The following is a 20043-nucleotide window of genomic DNA, read 5'->3' on the forward strand; positions in this document are numbered from 1 at the left end:
ATTAACATAATTAAAAATACATTGTCGTCTACATAAAACTTAATTATAAAAATTTTATTAGTTGAACATTTTTAAGTATTAAAATTTTAATTACTATAAAAATGTCAAAGATTAATTTTGAATGTATTAAATATTTTAGAATAATCTATTTCCTTTTTATTAGATAATAAATCTATGTACTGTACCATACATAATAATAGTAATTTCCATTGTATAAATTTAAGTATTTTAAAACTTAACACATGCTTTTCAATTTTCTTTTCTTTTAAACTAAACATCACATTAGAATAATGTTAGCATAATTAACAAAATTATACGCAGGCCTTTAAATTATAAAATTCTTTTGCATGAGATTGTGTCTTGGTTAATACAGTTAGCCTCTAACAAATTCAGTAGATGATAAGCAGACCCAATAAGACGTGGCTTCAAAATCTTGACTTAACAATGCAATAATTTGTTTTAGGGCATTGTGAAAATTTCTCAACTCCACATTACTATGACTGTAGATCTAAAAACAATTATCAGATATGTTTTAATAATTTTCAAATCTCAGTACAATAGAAGGACATAAAGAAAAATCAAAATTTTTGTGATTTTCCAGGATATTATAATCAGGAATGGTATGCTTGAGGTCATGATATTTGATCAACCAAAAAGCTAATTATCAGTATACTAAATTATTTATGTACAATATAATTTAGTATTAATAATGATATTAATACTAAATTATTAAACTATGTATTAATGTAATAATTAAACTATGTAATTTGATCTGAAAGTACTGTTATGCCTCTATCTTGCATAAATATTAATAAATTCATTATTTTTAGAATTAAATTTAATAATTTAGAATATCTTGAAAGAAAGATAAGTCTAAAGGTAGGCTTAACTGTCTACTCTTAGATCAAATTACATAGTTTAAATATACAATTGACATCACTGTTATAGCCTGTTAATAATTCAATAGTTTAGATCTTTGGTAGATTGAATATATCATTAATAGTTATGGCTTATGATATTTGTTTTTCAAATAGATATAATACAGAGATATATTATATTATGTTAAAATATTTTATAATAATAATTTTAAATTCATGTAACATACATTCAACATACAATAAAATTATATGGAAAACAATTTTTATCTTCATGTCAATTGTGTAATATTTGGCAATGGCTGATTCTATGGTTAACCTATGATTAAGAGAGAAATTTTGCTTCAAGTATTATGAAAATAATGTATTAATATAACATTCAAATAACTCTAAATTAAGACTTAAGATTCAAATTTTGATATTTATCACATTTACAATTACTTCTAAGTCTAATATTTGATTTAAACAAAATTATTAAAACTTTCAGTATAGCCATAAAATCTATTTGTTTTTAAACTAACATTTTATAAACAAACTTCCTTTTAAAATTATATTAAAAGTTCAAAGTTATATATTTATCAAAGTTATAGATGCTTCTAAACTTAATGTATTTTAAAAACTAAAGCTTAAAAACTTATTAATAATTTTGTTAAAAAAAGCAATTATTTTTTAATTTTCTAAAATAACTTTAATGTATTTTTTTACTTAACATAATTTTTTATATTTATTTTTTCATAGAACAAGTCAAGTTTATCATTTCATAGAATAACTATTCGAAAAAATATGCAGTCCAATAATCAACAAATATTATTTAACTTTATAATAAAACTTTTTATATTTAACAATAGAATTTGATTGTTTTACTCCATATACAAGTTTATGAGTTTTTCTGAGCAATAAATATGACTTTATGTATCTAACTTTATTAATTCTGTACAGTTTTTTGATGAGATTTGACTTATACTAAAAACATATTAAAAGTTTGTTTTGCTTTAAATTTATTTAATTTTTTTATTATAAAAAAATATTATTAAGAATTGGCTTAAACATATTTTTGATAAATAACTTTGGAATGATTTCCACTCTTTATTATAAGAGTAATTTTTAGAAATTAGTAATATTTTAAAAGTTTGATAATTATAAATCATTACATATAATTGATGCACAAAGAAAATGAAAAAGTTCTAAAAATTTATACACTAAAAAATTGGTTTATTTTATATAAACCTACATATTTTGTATAGAAAATATCTCATAAGTTTTTATATGACTCATAATCTATAATAGGTATAAACTTAATGTATAAAAGCATAGTACAGTGGATTTGGACGGCCGGATGGCCGAGCGGTCAAGGTGGCAGCCTACCGCTCTGGGGACCCAGGATCGAATCTGAACAGGTCGAATAATCCCAGGAATTTTTCGGGGGGTGGTCCGTTTGGATATGTCGGGCCCTGTCCCTCACCACGCCGGTCGCCCCATTGTGGGCCTGGCCGAACCCATAATGGGCCTACTAAAAGAGACCCTCTTAGTGCCCACAGGGCGGAAAGAGTTAAAAAAAAAAAAAAAGTACAGTGGATTCTTGATATAGTGATCATCCAATATAGTGAACTTTTGATATACTGAACAATTTTATTGGTCTCTACTGTTTTTTTTTATGTATGTAGTGAATTCTTGATGTAATAAATGATTTAATTCATCCCATTGAGAGTTCATTATATCAAGAGCCCACTTTTTATATAAATTATTTATAATGTTTTATGCAATTTATGTGCTATTTTTATATATTTTTATAGAAGTTTTATTGTATATCTTTTAAATATCTCATAAATGAATTTTTTATGATGTTAATCCATATGTGTATGCTTAATACATAAAAAATACAGAATATAAATTATTCATATTATTTTGTCCAATCTGTGCAATACTTTTATAAATTTATAAATATAGTTTTATAGAACTTTCCTTATATTTTTTACATACAAAAAATTTCTGTACACACATTTTAAACAGAGTAAGCATTAGAACATAGCAATTTTTACTGTAGGCAACTTTATTGAAATTCAACACAAAAAACTGTTTTTTAAATTTAAAAAATCACAAAGAATTTTAATTTTTTCACAATTTTGTGAAATTTTTGCTACTTTTAACATATTTTTCATACATAATAGTGAGGTTGAGGCCGAAGTTTTAAACGCGAAAACGTGTACGTCGGACCTTCAGCGCCGCTTTCCTGTAAGCCTAAAAGTTTGACCATGGCATTTGGAAAGTCAGTGGAATCATGCTCGACATTCAAACGCCATTGCCAAACTTCTAGGCTTACAGGAAAGCGACGCCAAACGTCCGACGTACACGTTTTCGCGTTGAAAACTTCGGCCTCAACCTCGCTAATAACATCACCGCCCTATAAAAATGGAATTGGAAGTGTAATCCTCCTACACACATATGAAGTTTTATAAGCCGAAAATGTGAAACAAATAAATATTTAGCAATGAATAAGTCTATAACAATATACTTTTTAAAAAAAATTCAAAAATTTCAATTTCACCTATCAAACTGTACAGAAATGGTAATTAACTACAAAGTTCACATGTTAGCAACATACTTGGTACATATATCTTATATTTCTAGAATGATAAATTCATTCTAGAAATTTTTAATTTAGTATTTGAATTACTTTTTAAACTTGTCTACAGATTTACCGTATTTTCGCGGAATGAGCGGCATGCCGCATAAAAACGGAGGAAACCAGCATACCGGTCATTTCGCGAAAATACGATATTAATATAAAAATATTATAAAATACAGCATATTTAAATTAGTTTCTTACCTTTAAATGAGCTCCTAATACAAATATAAACAGTGCTAATATCCAAATCAAAGCAACAGCAAATAAAACGATTAATAAAATGGTCCTGAAAATTTTAAAAATTTTTTTAAAAATTATTTTATTATAAATATTTAATGTAAAATATGTTTATTATGTAATACAAAATTTTTAGATCAACATTTCTCAATCGATAGTTCGCGAACCAGTTTAGAGTATTGCTACAAGTTAAAAGAAGTCGCATCTAAAAGACAGGTTGAAAAATCACCAATTTAGGCATTAAAAATCGCTATTTATATAATAAATAACAACGATCTTTATACCTTCACATTTTATTAATATTTTTTAGATCAGAGTTAAAACAACCAGTGGTTCGCGAACTAATTTCTGAGTATTAGACCGTAATTATTAGGTATACATGTTAAAAGGAATTGCGTGTAAAAAAAGTTGAAAAATTAAGTATTAAAACTATTTTTAGAATGAAAGAATGGATAACTTTCGTAATTTCACATCAACATTTCTCAATCAGTAGTTTGCGAACCCATTTCCGTGTATTGCTACAATATTCTAGTAAATTAAAAGAGAATCAATCTAAAAATAATTTGAAAAATCGTTAAGCATTATGACTATTTATACAACAAAATGTGAAATAACCTACGTAATTTCATGCAAAATTAATATTTTTTGCAAGAGTTTCGTAACCAGTGAATCGCGAACCCCCTTTTTAATATTTTCACATTAAAAGAGATACTTAAAAATTAAAAGTTGGAAAAAAATCGCTAATTTAAGCTATTTAAATCGCAACTAATTAACTTATTTACTTAACGAAAGTACAAAATAATAATGATAATTTCACACCAAGTTGCCATTTTAGATATGAGATACCCAACTGGTATCCTGCAAACACATTTCCGTATATAGCAACAAGGTACGACTAAAAAGGTTGAAAATCTTTAAGTTAAATGCCTTTAAATCCTAAAATTGCAACTAAATGATTATTATAATTCCTTCCTTTTTAAATATAATTATTTTTAAAAACATTTTAATCATTTATCTTTCCATAATAACTAATATTAAAATTGAAATTAAGAAATGAGGAGGGAAAAAAATTCTTAAATGTTTCAAGTATTCAAATGAGTACTTGAAACATTTGATTTTCATTTCTTTAGAAGGGTGTGACTGGAATCAGAAACATAAAAAATATAAAAAATTCTGCAGAAAAAAGAAGTTACATTCTATGATTTATCGTTATTCTATATATCTTTGATATTTTATAGAAAAAAAAAAAAGGAAAGTGACTCTAAAGCAATAATTTTTTTCCTGCTGAAAATAATCAATATGATTTTGCATTCCGTGTGTGAACATTTTCTAAACTCACTTCTTATAAAATATTGAAAAGAATGAAATATACAAGTATTGTATACATGTCCATCATAAATCTAAATAAAAGACCAGAAATCTCCAAGTTTTGTGTTTTAAAAAAAATATAAAATATTCATGAATAATCAATAATATGTATTAAATAATATACGTAATTTGTTACGCTGTTAATTACAAAACTTATCAAACAAATCCCCAAGAGAATGACTTAAGTTATGATATCGATTGTGGTTACGGTTAAGTTGTCGTGACGTCACGACGTTAAGTCATCGGCAGCAACAACAGAAAATTGTTATAAATATTCATTACTTTGTTAAACTTTTATATAATCTATCCAAAACTTTCATAAATTAGAAAAAAATCGATTTTTATTGATTTGCAATACGGACGGCCTTCACGGTTTTAATCTTAGGATCAATTTAAAATAGCACTTACAAAGGATTTTTAAAGGTGATTTTTATAGTCAGGAATACATTTTTTATTGATATATATTTATTGAAGTTACAATTTTGATTGTAGTTACGAATAAGAGAATGGAGTAACCGTAACCACTATCAATTCTATTATTTAATGTCTGACGTCATGGCAATTTAAGTCGTGTGAAGCAATAACAGAAAATTGTTTTAAATATTTATTGCTTTGTTAAAATTTTATATAATCTATCTAATATTTTCAAAAATTTAAAACTAAATCTAAAATAATTGGAATTTTTATTGATTTTCAATACAGTGGCCTTCATGATTTTAATCTTAAGATCAGTTTAAAGTTGTACTTTTTTAATGAATTTTTATTTAAATTTAAACTATATTTGAGTAATTTTTAAGGTTAAAAAGAATTTTTTAACGGTTTAAGTTATAATATTGACTGTAGTAACGGTTGAAAATGGCTAGCTTAAGAATGGCTTAAGTTATATTTATTGTGGTTACGTTGTCACGAAGTCAAGATGTAAAGTCCTCGGAAATAATAACAGAAAATTGTTGTAAACATTCGCTGCTTTGTTAAAATCTTAAGTAATCTATCCAAAACCTTCACGTGTTTAAGAAAAAACGGCTTTTATTGATTTGCAATATGAATGGTCTTCATGCTTTTAATCTTGAAATCAATTTAAAACGGCACTTTAGAGAAATTTTTTTAAAATTTAAATTAGATTCAAGTAATTTTTACGGTTAAAAATAATTTTTTATCGATTATTTTCCTAATATTTAAAAATTTTAACTATTTTCTGCGCTCAGTTTTTTTGCAGTTCGCATTTTTAAACATCTAAATTGATAGTCATTATTACTGAAAGCTCTTACAACTTTCTTTACTTTTATTCTAAAAAAAAAGAAAAGACATCAACGAATCAATCTTGAAAACCTTTTAAATAATAAGCAGAATTGTTATTTTAAATCTTTGATATATAATTTTTTTTTTCTTTTCCTTCCTTTCAAGTGCCTGAAGCGTTATCATCATATAATGTACTTTTAAATTGATTCAGATATAACTTATATATATATATTTGGTGTTATGACTTTTTCCGGAAACGTTTACTTTTAAATTCGTTTTATTGATTTTATTTTAAAGTTTTTTTCGACATCGATCGTTTCTTTACGTATTTCCCCTTCTATTTAATGCAATAAAATAACGTTTTCTATTCTTAAATGTCATAAAAATAACATTTGTTTTAGTTTTAACGAAGGAAAATGTTAATCATCATTAGTTATACGGCTAAACTTTGTAATGATAATTACAGTTTCTCATTACTTAAGTAGCGAAGAGTTCATTAGTTAAAACGGATTAAGAATTTCTCATAGTTTACATAAAACATCTTTGTACAGAATGTAACGATCGTCCTTCCTAAACATTGAATTTTAAAGCATTTTCAAGCAATTTTCATAATATAAACATTAAATATTTTTAATTTTGGGATACATAAGATGGCTTATATTTTTAGGAAGTTCAAATAACAAGTATCTGTTTATAATTTTTGGGAATTTAAATTAAAAAGTAGCCATAATATTAGTACATATGATATACAAGTTCACTTATAATTTTGAAAAATTTAAAAATTAACTGAAACAATCTACAATTTGAGGATGAAAACATTTATTTATTTATTTAAAAAATTATAATTTATAAATGAAAATAAATATATATATATTCTCATCTCCATCATTGGTTTGATTGTTTAAAGACTCTAGAAGGTCTTATTCTATATAATTTATAGTGTTTCGATTATGTAAACATTAGCTGAATTATACGTCTTTATAATATATTAATATAGACAGATATTGTTGAAAACAAACATAAATTTGTTTACTCTTCGATTACTATAAGCACAGATATCACTCAGGAATAAACTTATGTCTTATCTTCATTGTTTTTCGATAAAATAAACAAAAGACTTAAGAAAATCATATATATATTCACTTAATATGTAATAATCTTAAAATTTTATAAGTTAGAATAGAATATAACAAATTATGAATCAAACTATGATTAAAATTTATCTTCAGTTAAACTAATTTGTAGTTTAAATTACTCCTCAGATTGAAGTCACACCCACAGCTTAAGTTAATCTAAAAAACTAATAGTTTAAACTAATTCTCAATTTAAGATAATTCTTAAATGTCAAATCAATCCTCAGATTAAACTAATCAATAGTTAAAATTAATCTATGATTTAAACTAATCGCTATTATAAATTAATCGATTTCAATAAATTCATTACAGTAAACACGTGGTTTAAACGAATCCATAACTAAAATTAACCAACGGCTTAATCGAATTCACGAATTAAAATAAGAAATTGAAACGATTAAATATATATATTTGATTAAATTAAATTATGTAATAATAAATTGTATTGAAACTTAGACTTTTGATATAATAAAATACAAATCTATGTGTAGCTTATATGAAAAACGAAAACGGAATCTTTATAAGATGCAGAAAATTTTAAAAAATAAAATAAAATATATATACTAAAATTCATGCATTTGCCTTACAAGCTTTCGGAAAATCCCATTCCCCAAAAAAAGAAGGAAAAAAGTAATTTTCTGTAACAAAAATGCAAAACTTTCAACATCCAGCGAAGGGATTTGCATGTGAATGTTTGTGGATTTTGAGGGACTTTGATTTAAAATAAAACAAATCTACTGTATTTATTTTAGTATTAAAATTCCAAAGTTTTGTTTAAATATTAAATTAATTTAATCGAATTTAGCCTATATTCAATTTTAAATAAATAAATAATCAAAATGTTTAAATATTCTCATACTTTTAATCTGATTTAATAAGATACTGTATATGATTATAATTTTATATTGTATTTTTATTTTTTGAGTTAAAGCTTAAGAAATTAATTTTATGGACATTAAATTTTTAAATTAAAATGATACAAACTAGAACAGAATTGAAAAGTTCTTTATAAATTTAATTGAAGATATATAAGAGGAAATTATACGATTAATAATAATGTCCGATAAATAGCATTAAAGAAACTCCAATAAAAAAATTTATGATTGAAAGATCAAAAAACAATAAAAAAACATTTTGTGGTAAGTTAACATCTAAAATGAAGTTACCACAAAATATTTAAAATATTTTTTAACATGGTAAGTAAAACAATTAATCTGTGATTCGTTCACGAATCGTTTGAACTAGTTCGTAGTTTTTTAAATTAGTTTATAGTTCAAATAATTTTTAATTTATGATTTGAGCTAATCTTTAAATTAAATTAATCTATGGTTTAAATTAACTTCAGATTAAGCTAATCCACAGTTTTAATCAATCTATGTTTCAAATTCACCTTTATATCAAGGTAATTTATGATTCAAATTAATCCTCATATTAAACTAATCCACGGTTCAAATTATTCCCCTCTTTAAACTAATCTACGCTTCATATTATTCCTCAGCTTAAACTAATCTATCATTCAAATAAATCTTTTGCTAAATTAATCCATACTGAAATTCTCTACTCAAACTAAATCATCAACTAATCTCGAGTTCAAATTAATCCCAAGTTAAAACTAATCCGCGATTTAAACGAGGATTACAAATATAATTGTATTTTGATTTAGAAAAGATTATTTATTATATTAAAAATCATTTTTCCATAAATTATATTATTTAGGTAAATCTAATAAGACGTAATAGAAAGATGTGATTTATGTCTTACCTTGGTAACACCAGGATTTGCACTACACCTAAAATTACCAAAACACCAAGGGTACAGGCAATACTATTAACAAAGCCGTGATCTTTCTCTTCATGATACTAAATATTAAAAATAAACGAATTCATACCTTTTTAATTTATTAAATTTAAGTGCTTTAACTTATAGGAATCAATAATAACATGTTATGCTCTGTAAAAATGTTGATACCAATCGAAAGATTGTGAACTCTTAACAGAAAATTAAAGAAATTGGTTCTAATCGTCAGCAATTGATGTTGATAATTATGAAAATGGATGAAGAATAGTGGTGATGATGGAAATTAAACAAAATAATGTTGTTTTCTTCACTTTAGTTATTCACATTATTCTGAAAATTCATTTTCTTTTCGACTTGCCATTATTATTTACAGAGCATCCATACACTTATCTATACATGCAAGTATACTTGTATATATTTACTTTTTAAATTGAAAATTACAAGAACAATGGGCCTAAATTTAGTTTAGCACATGTTAAACATGAGTGAATTTACTTTATTTTCTAATATTTATATAAACCTACTTGTTTTTCTCTTTCTTTATCTCTAAAACATAGAGTAACTCTGTTGACATGATTCGTTTTCTCTCTATCAACGCTTCTTGCTTCGATTGCTTGCGCTAAATATTTATTCACTCTGTTAGTTGGTTGACTGATTGAAGAATGCCTGGAAAATTAATTTAAGTTTATTAAAATATGTTAAAGAAAGTTTTCTTGAAAATAACATTTTCTAACCTCCAGAAGAGGATTTAAGTCTCTAAAAGGGAATCTAAAAAATTGCTAAATTGGAGGTAAATGATCACTTGTCACGTGCTTAGTTAATTATTATCGTTAATCACTTATACTAACCTTTTTCTAAATGGTTTTCTTAATTTCTCAGCCATTTTCGATTGCTACATTGAAACAAAGTCAGTTACAAGGAGACGTGACGGAAATCATAAATCCAATAAACAATAACAACCTGTCGTATGCACCTGTTTCACCTTCTTAACATTTCTTTCCGCGTTGTTCACCACAGCAACATGTGCAAAGGGTACGTCCATGCTGTACTTGATGGAATGAAGCAGCTGCATAACCACGCTCCCTACGTGACGAAAAGATAGCTTTCTTCTAGTGTTTCCAACTAAATGACGAACCTGTAGGGTGTTGAACAACAGGGTCTGAAGAGAGACGGGGAAGAAAAAAGAGAACGAATATCTGAATAATTACGCTCTGTGACTTTTTCGTCCCTTGTTATGGGGGTTAGGAATGGTCGTGCAGGTGCAATAGAGAAGTCTTCATGTTCTTGCGGTGCTGTTACTTCAAGCAATTGGTTAGTAAGGGAATTTTTTGTGTGTTTTCAAGCCCTTAAAACCAAGATTTTAGTTTGCCAGAGGAAAAGAAATTTATTCTTTGTATAAATTTTTATTCGTTCGAATAAATTTATAGGTGTAACGTATGACAAACGTCACTCGTGAAAAGAATTGAATTTTGTAATAGAATATTAAATCGATAAAGATGGAAATTAAAACAGGCATTCGATTAAGTATTTTTATACAAGAAGAAATTTATATTAATATAAAAAAAAAGATTCGAATTGATAGAAAATATAGAATAATATTATTAAATATTTATATAACGATCATTAACATATTCTTTTGAAAATTAATAAAATAATAGTATCCTACTTCATAAATTTTAAACTAAACAAATATTATCACAAATTTAATAGATTTATTCATCCTTAAAATTTCAATATCCATATTTTAAATAGTCCTATCAATGTATCATTACATATTCTGTCGTGTATCTTATTGATAATTCATCAGCTTCTCAAAGCACGATTATGAATAAGAATGTTTACAGAGAACGAATTCTATATGAAACTATAGAAAAATCACTTTTTTTTTTTTTTTTTTTTTTTTTTTTTTTTTTTTTTTTTTTTTTTACCTTAACCTCAAATTTCCTTTAAAATTTTCAAGAAATGCATGTTCGTGTTAAGGGTGTATGAAGTGTTTTTATCAAATTATCACATTGTCATTGAACTTTGACACCCATTAGAGCGGTTTCTTTATCTAAGTAGAGAAGGGTCAATATTCACGTGTTGACCTTCTTTCCGTTAGAATTTATCGTGTTTCAACACTCTACTAATTACAGAAGAGTGAATTTTGAATATAATAAAAAATTCTTTGAAGAATTTTATATATAACACGTACTCATCAACTTTCTACTTTTAACCACGATTTTACTTGAAAGTTGCGATAATTTTTAGAATATAATTAAGTTTAATTGATTATTTAATGAATTTTTAAAAAATAAAAACAATACAGATTTATTATTTTGTCAAGAATTCAGTTATTAAATTAACTTTTCTAAACACTCACTTCATATAAATTTTGATGATTTTAATATCACACATTATATTAAATTAGCTTTCTTCTGGGGGGATGAGTTGTTAGAAGGATATTGGTGTCTGTCTTATCTCAGTTATAGTACATCACGCTACTATCCAGACTACTTATATAGCTGCATTAACTTGCGTTACTGTTGATATTTGTATATCCTGAGGCAATAGACAAGCCAGACAACCTTATCGAAACGTGTTCAGCATTGTAGACAACAAAAATAAATGGGCAAACTTTGCTCGACTAACATTCTCGGGCTTCTATAGATGTTTTATACAATAAAAATAGTGAAAATCTTATAAAGAAACATCACTTTATCATTATAACATTCCAAATTTTTGCGGGATAATCGAGCAAATAAATCATTTGCTCGACTATTCCATCAAAAACAGGAAGAAGTATAACGTTAAAGTAAAAGAAAAACCACATCTACTGTAAAGTAGACGATAATTTCATAAAATATTCACACAAAATTTAAATATCATAAAATATTTTTAAAGATAATATCTTCTATCCTTCATAAAATCGATCAACAGGTGGTCTCATTTAAATATCTATTCAATATTTTAATAACTCGAGAGATAGTGAATACCAAATTATTTTCTGGATTTAAGATATATTTTTAGTGGGTAAACTAATATTACCTTTCTCCTTTGTGCCGGAGGAATTATAAAAAAGGAAACGACGTTGTGTTCTCTCAAATAAGAGTTTCTATCAGCTCCATGAGCAGCTTCCACTTCATATTCACCATGAAGATAATTCAATGTTGCTTGACTGATGTGTACTCTCCTAACAGATAAATAACATTAAGTACATAACTTAAACTTGCAAATCAGGAAAATTTTAAGTTTAATTTGCACTCTCGTTGAATTTAAATCACCATAAATCAATTTAATTCCTTAGAAAATTATTCTCTTCTATATATACATGCTGCTTATGAATATTTGTTACGCATGAAATTTATTATTTACAAGACTTTTATTTTTTTTAAAAAAAACATTTCACGAAATTCGAGCACAAAATTACATAGAAATTCAAATGTTCATGTTCAAAATTAATTAGAAAAAAATAATATATTAATAATTATTTTTAGTAATTAAACTTTAATTCTAATTCTAAAAATCATATTAATTAGAATTAACATTTGGTAATAATTTTTACAATTAAACGTTAATTCTAATTCTAAACAATCATCTTTATCAGAATTAGGAAAAAATTCTAAAAAATTCAAATTAAATAAATTTAAAATTTTTAAAATTTACAATTAACTTTTATTAGTTAAATTTTAATTCAAATTCTAAAAAAAATTCATTTAAAAATTATTTTTAGCAACTAAAATTTATTCCAATATCTTTTTAAAAAAATTAGAATTAAATTTAATTCAATTAACTAAACTTTTTAAAAATTATTTTTAGTTACTAAATTTTAATTATAATTAAGATTCGATTTTAAAAATCCAAATTACTTCTAATTAAAATTATCTTTTAATAATAAACTTATATTTATTTCTTTAAAAAGTTCGTTTTTATAATTATTTTTAAGAGATTAACTCTTATTCTAAAAGAAAAATCTTTTTAGAATTAAGAATATTAATTTAAATTTTTTTAGAATTTACTAAAAAAATTCAAATTAATTAAATTAAATTTTCAAAAATTAGAATTTTAGTAATTGAATCTTAATTCTAATTTAAAAAAAAATTAGAATTATTTTTAGTAACTGAACTAGTGGAATTTAAATTATCATTTATAAATTCAATTTAATTTCTTAGAAAATTGTTCTCTTCTCTGTGTACACTTTATGTGGACAATGACAGTTGTTAATTAAGTTTAAGTCATTTTTAATGATATTGGATAACAGAATGTAATTGTCAAAAATGAATTTATTGCTAATTTATTTATTTGATTTTATGTCAATTTGATCTTAAGAAAACAATTTAAAAAAAAATCAATAAATTATTTTTAAAAGACCGATTTTTTTAGTGAAATATTTTAATTTTTTTGATTTTATAAAATTATTCTAACTTTCTTGGAATATTTTAGTTGATAATTTAAAATTTTTATTTTTATATGTATCATCTAAAAGCTTATATTTTCATACACAGTCATTGGATAGGTACAGTACATCAATGATAAAATATATCAAAAAATCTTTTAAAAATAATACAAAACTACATTTAAAATAGGTCAAAAAAATATTTTTAAGTTATTCAATTCTAAACTTTCAAATTTAAACTATATAAATATAGTTTTATATTCTTTTTATATGGTTAATTTTTTTCATATTTAAGTATTTTAATATTTTAAAATACAAATATTTTATAGTCTATATTTTTATTTTTAGAATTTCAAATATTAAACATCATTATCTAAAAAAATCACTAAAGACATTATCTTTCTATGAACATAAAGCAAAGAATAAATGATAAAAGCTTAGATTTAGAATGAATTTTAGAATAAAGAAATCTTTTTTTAGACTTTTAATTAAATAAAAAAAATGTATCTAAAAAATAAAATTATAAGAGGTTACTTTACAATTAACTTATTTTTGGATTTATCTAAAAAAATTTTGTTCTAGAAGTAGACATAAGTGAATAATTAATCGTTTAAAGATATAATGATTAAAGAAAAATTACTTTTTTAATTTTGAAATAAATTTAAAGATCCAAAAGAATTAATTTATAAGTTGGTTTAGAATTAAATTATTTTTCAATATTTAAAAAATTTTCAGTTGAAATATCTAAAAATGTATTAATTAAAAAATTAATTTTTTTGACTTTTAATTACATAAAAATATGTAAAAAATTTAAGGACTATTTTACAGATTTATTTTTAGAAGAAAACTAATTTGATATATAAACAAATAAAAATCTTATAAAAACTATAAATTCATTTTTTGTGCTTAATTATAATTTTAAAATTTAATTTATTTAAAAAATGAAATTTAAATAAATTAAGTTTTAATTTCTTTTTAATTTAAAAATTCACAGTTGAAACTAAATATTATAAATTGTTAAAAACTTGAATAAAATGTTCAATATAAATTAATTCCTTTATAAATAATAAATTTATTACATGGTTTAAATTTAGAAATTAATTTAGAAATTGCAATTTATGCAAGACTTAAAGTAGTTATTTAATTTTTTTTAATAAATGATTTATAATTAATAAATCATTTTTAATTAGTAAAGTTCAATTGATTTAAGAAGAATATAAAAATAAATATAAATTAAATCTCTTATTAAATATATCATGTATACTTTTAAATATCAAAGTATAAATTGAGTTTCTTGCTGATTTTACATTCTTGATTACCTTGCTTTTGATTTAAAGTTTTATTAATTTCATTTATTAATAATTTATTTTATTTTCATTTTTTAAAGTTAAAATCTTAGTCATAATCCAACATGTATCATTATTAATTAAAATTAATTTCTAGTTTTATATTATTGAGGTAAAATCTAATTAAGTGAATCATGATACTGTTACTTTTTTTAAGTTTAATTTTATTTATCAATTAATTTTTATATGTAATTAGAGTAAGATTAAGAGTAAAAATATTAATTCTTGAAAACAATCTTCACCTGTCAGTACCGGTACACATAATGTTCAATACAGCATCATCAACCTTTACATTTCTGGTAAAAAGACGAAAAAATAGCAGAAAAACTAACGTTTTCGAATCTCACATCTGAAGAAGATCTCGATGTGAGATTCGAAAACGTTAGTTTTTCTGCTAATTTTTCGTCTTTTTACCGGAAATGTAAGGGTTGATGATGTTGTATTGAATATTAATTCTTGATGTATAATTACTATATTAGTAATTTTTAGTATTTGAACAGTTACTGATAATCTTGATACTAATAATCATGGAATTTTGATATTTACCACACTTTATAATCATAGAATTTTGATGTTATTATCATGTTGATAATTTTAAATTTTGGTGGATTAGAATGTTATAGAATTTTCTTATTTAGCTACTACTAGTAGTAAATATGAAAATTCTTTAACCATACTGATATTTATATTTATATAGTAGAATTTTAAGAATTCTTTGCTGATACTGTCAACCATAGAGCATATATATTTAGCTATAAAGATACTGATAATTATAGAATTCTGATAATTCTTTAGTGATACTGATAGTCATATAATATTTATATAGTAGTTAGTTATAGATAACTATAGTGATATTGATAATTATAAAATATTAATACAGTAGGTCCTCGATTTAACAGACTTATTAGGGGAAGGGATGTCTGCCATTGCTGAAAACCCCTTAAATCGAATGTGTCTTAAAAACATATATTAATAACTTAAGTGTTCTATATCCGGTTTAGGATTTGTACTCATTACAGCGGTGTAACTAAGGAGGGCGAAAGTGGGCACGTGCCAAGGGTGCCGAAATGAATTCGCAGAAATTTTTTGTAATTAATGTTGAATCAGGGCACGGGATATGAATGAGGTTTGCCTCGGGGACCAAAACTCTTCGGTATGGCTCTGTCTCACAAGTATATTTGTAAGTATGAATTTTAAATCACATCCGATTTAACGGACGTTTGGCAATAGCGGACACCTCTTCTACCAATAATTCCAGTTAAATCGAAAGTCTACTGTATAAGCGTACAAAACACGCAAAAACAAAACACGATTAAGTGACTTCTGGGTAACCCTGTATATATTGATAATTAAAAATATTGTTAATTATTGATATTAACAATATTCTGATACTCAGTAAACGATATTTATATTTGATTACGTGGGTTATAAAATTTAATATAGTTTCAAACGCGTTTTTTAAGTAGTTAAATATTTGCTTTAATTTTAATCGTGTTTTTTAAAACGAACGAATAATTTACAGCTCCTTAAATCATTCAAAAAGGAAAATTATATAAAATTCTCCAACCAGAAAAAATAACTGGCGGCTAAAATGCATATTTTATTAACAGTAATGGTTTATAATTTAGATAAATATATTTAAATAGAATATATATCATGTACGCAGCAACAGAATAAAATATTGACAAGAAATCATTAACCATGTAATAAGGTATATATCATTCATGAAGTATATAGTATCTACATTTTTTAAAATGTATTTAACAATAATTTGAACTGGAAAATCAATCTAAAAATCGAGAAATATTTACAAAACATTTGGAATTATTTATACTTTAATAAAATTACAGAATTCGTTTCGCAACTACGAGGAAAAATCTAACTTATTTCGGCACAAATACATAAATACAGGAAAAGGAAAATTTTATATTCTTGAGGAAAAATAAATTTTTAAAATTTACCAAAATATTAAACATTTTTTTAATTTTTTGCACTTTTGACCTTAAAATGATTTGGAAAGTCGTTGCTTGCTTCGTATCTAATAATAGACACCAACAAAGAACTTATCAAACAAAGAAAAATATTGATCCTTTCCAATAATTACGACTCGAATCGTATCGTAGAATAAAGAATAAAGAAGGAATTAAGGCAATTTCTAGACAAAAGTTTGTTTCTTATATATATATATATATATATATATTGATCTTGACCGAACTTTCTTCTCGTTCTAAACCACTTTATTTACTTGATTTTCTCGTTGTCAAACCCTATAATGTCACTCGCCAAGTCTGAATTAAAAAAAAGTATAGAAAGAAAAATGTATAAGTCTTTAATTTAAGAAGAGAAATATATATATTTTTAGGCAAACAATACATTATACAAAGCGCAAAATTAAATTACTAAACTATAAAGTTTAATATTTTGAATAATGAACTAAATAATTTCATATATAACGTTACAGATATATAAATTGATGTATAATATATAAATGTGTATAGTACAGAGTAGGAATTCTGTTATATAAAGTAGAAAAAATACGAACTATCGGATCATTGTATGATTTGGTATCAACACTGTGACAAGTATGTGAAGATAAATTGCGAAAGTGAAAGTTATAGTTCCATAAGATATCCAGAAGATGATTCTTATGTTGATAATAAATCACTAACATAGACTCAAAATGTCATTAAGAAAAGACCTAACAAACAATAACAAACTCGTTCTTAGAAGCATGTATGAGAAAAGATCAGAAGAAGAAGGCCACTTCTTACATCATATCGTGTCACCTCACTCATTCGTTTCGCTTGTCACATTTTGAAGATTACAAAAAAAGTATTTTAATTCAACATATATAAAATGTTAGCAAGGTTTTTAGGGATTTCTACACTTTGTACTTCTATTTGTCGTATAAAATTCGAAGAAATAAGTTTTGTTTCAATGTTTACACGTTGAAAAAACTTACTTATCTTGTTAGTTTACTCTGTATGGATCGAAACTATGACATAAAAACGATAAAACTTGAGAGATACTGTAAATACCCAAGGAAAAAACAACTGTAATTGTTGCTTAGATAAAAAAAAGAAACAGCATTTTAGAAAATTCATCTTTTTTGACAATTTCTATTAAATTTCAAAGAAAGAGAAAAATATAATAATTTTGTCATATTTTAACAACTCTCAAGAGATGAAAGAAATGAATAAATACTCGTATTACGTTATAACACGCTAATTAGACAATTCTTTTCTTGTTCATTTTTGTGATATTTTGATCTTCTGATGATTTAATCCAATTATTAACTTATTATTAAAATAATACATATTTTTTGAAGAAATTTTACATGACGTTTTCGCTTATTTTTCGTGTAAACTAACACTATGTAGCTTTTATATACGAACTAGCATCATATCTAGAATAATTATCTAGAAATTTATTCTAGAGACTAAACCAGGCACATTTTTTCTACAACAATATAAAACATACTTTTTGGCAAGTGAAATGTTAGTTTATCCGTGTAAAATAATTGTCTAAACATGTATTTTAGAGAACTTTACGCTAGAGAAACTATCGTTAAAGTCTAAGACTATTAAGAATTTCAAGACATAGAGAATATTCAAGAACTAACTTATGTAAGACAATTATTCTAAAGAACTAAAGTCTGGAATTTTTTCATTTTAAACAATATATTCTAAAGAATTTTAGACTGTAGAGAACTATCTCTTTGCTCTACAACGATTTTAATCATTACACACTACCTTAGATTATTGATATTGTATGTATCAATAAACTATAATGTACATTAATCATTTTCATATCATATTACTGAAACTTCACCATATAGTCATTATGGATCTTGCTTATCTATACTTAGGAACGATAATGGAAATCTATGAAGGAAATGAATTTGTCAAGTGGTCGAAGCTTTCTCTTTCTTCTTCAATAAATTTAAAGAAGCATGACCAGATGAATTTTTTCTGCTTTTTTTATGTAAGCCATTAGCTACTCCAGATGTAATTTGTCTTTTCAACTAGTAACGTTGATAGTTGGAAAAAATATACTGTATACATATATAAATTTAAGACATGAATGAAAAATGTATCAGAGTGAAAGAATCATTGTAATAAAAATAGTAATTATAACTTTAAACTTTTTAAATGCTCTCATTAAAAGTTAATTATAGAGTGTGATAGGAGGCAATTCACTCTAGAATGATTAATAAGATATTTTAAGTACTAGAGCTAAAATTTCTTTTTGTAAGAAAGCTTTCTTAACATTAGCATAACTTTAAAATTTCAATTAAAAATATTTTCCTTTTTTTAAAATTATAAATGTAACTCTATTTCTGAAGAATATATATATATATAAAAGAATATAATATTAACAGGTAGTTCGCAACCCCTAAAAACTATTCTTTAACACTGAAAGGGAATCCTCAGTTGAAAAAGTTATTTATTTACAGCTTAATATATTTTTATAAATCATAAATTAATTTTTTAAATTTATATATTTTTATGTAACACGTATATCAAATTTGATGAATAAATGTTAAATTGCTTTAGAATTACAATAATTACGAAGCATATTTCATCATAAATAATATTAAATAAACTATTTTTATTTATACTTATCACATAGAAAACACATCATTAATCTTCGTAAACCAGAAATTAATGATATACATTTAATTTTAGAACACAAAAAATAAATTATTTTTAAAAATTTAATCGTTATTTCTTAAATCACATAATTTTCCGAACAATTAAATTTACAACTGTAAATCAGATTTTATCACAAATTATTCAACAAAATGTTAAAGAAAAAGAATTAAATGAAAAATTTTAATTTCCTTTAAATTAAGAGTTTCTTGTATAAATTTATCAATTATAAAATAAGTTAAATTAACTGAATTTAAAATAAAAAAGATATAGTTAAAGATAATCAAGTTGTACTAAAAGCAATTCACTTTATTACTAATTAACAATTTTCTAGTATTAAAACAGATGTTTTCGACAAAATTAATGTATATAATAAAAGAATAATACTTTACCTG

The 20043-nt window shown here is 24.0% G+C and overlaps 1 protein-coding gene across 1 annotated transcript in view; it reads right to left on the reverse strand.

Moving 5' to 3' along the window:
- The window catches only part of LOC136985683 (adenylate cyclase type 1-like), a 100963-nt gene that overhangs the window by 36080 nt on the left and 44840 nt on the right, over nucleotides 1-20043 (reverse strand). Inside the window, exons 7-12 of the mRNA XM_067283011.1 lie at nucleotides 12303-12447; nucleotides 10249-10434; nucleotides 10124-10167; nucleotides 9800-9941; nucleotides 9240-9337; nucleotides 3703-3787 (exon numbers count right to left, since the gene is read on the reverse strand). Coding sequence (XP_067139112.1) covers nucleotides 3703-3787; nucleotides 9240-9337; nucleotides 9800-9941; nucleotides 10124-10167; nucleotides 10249-10434; nucleotides 12303-12447 — 700 coding nt within the window. The remainder of the gene's footprint in view (nucleotides 1-3702; nucleotides 3788-9239; nucleotides 9338-9799; nucleotides 9942-10123; nucleotides 10168-10248; nucleotides 10435-12302; nucleotides 12448-20043) is intronic.

The sequence above is a fragment of the Centruroides vittatus genome, unplaced genomic scaffold, assembly GCF_030686945.1.
Source record: "Centruroides vittatus isolate TY-2023 unplaced genomic scaffold, ASM3068694v2 contig_975, whole genome shotgun sequence".
Lineage (NCBI taxonomy): Eukaryota > Metazoa > Arthropoda > Arachnida > Scorpiones > Buthidae > Centruroides > Centruroides vittatus.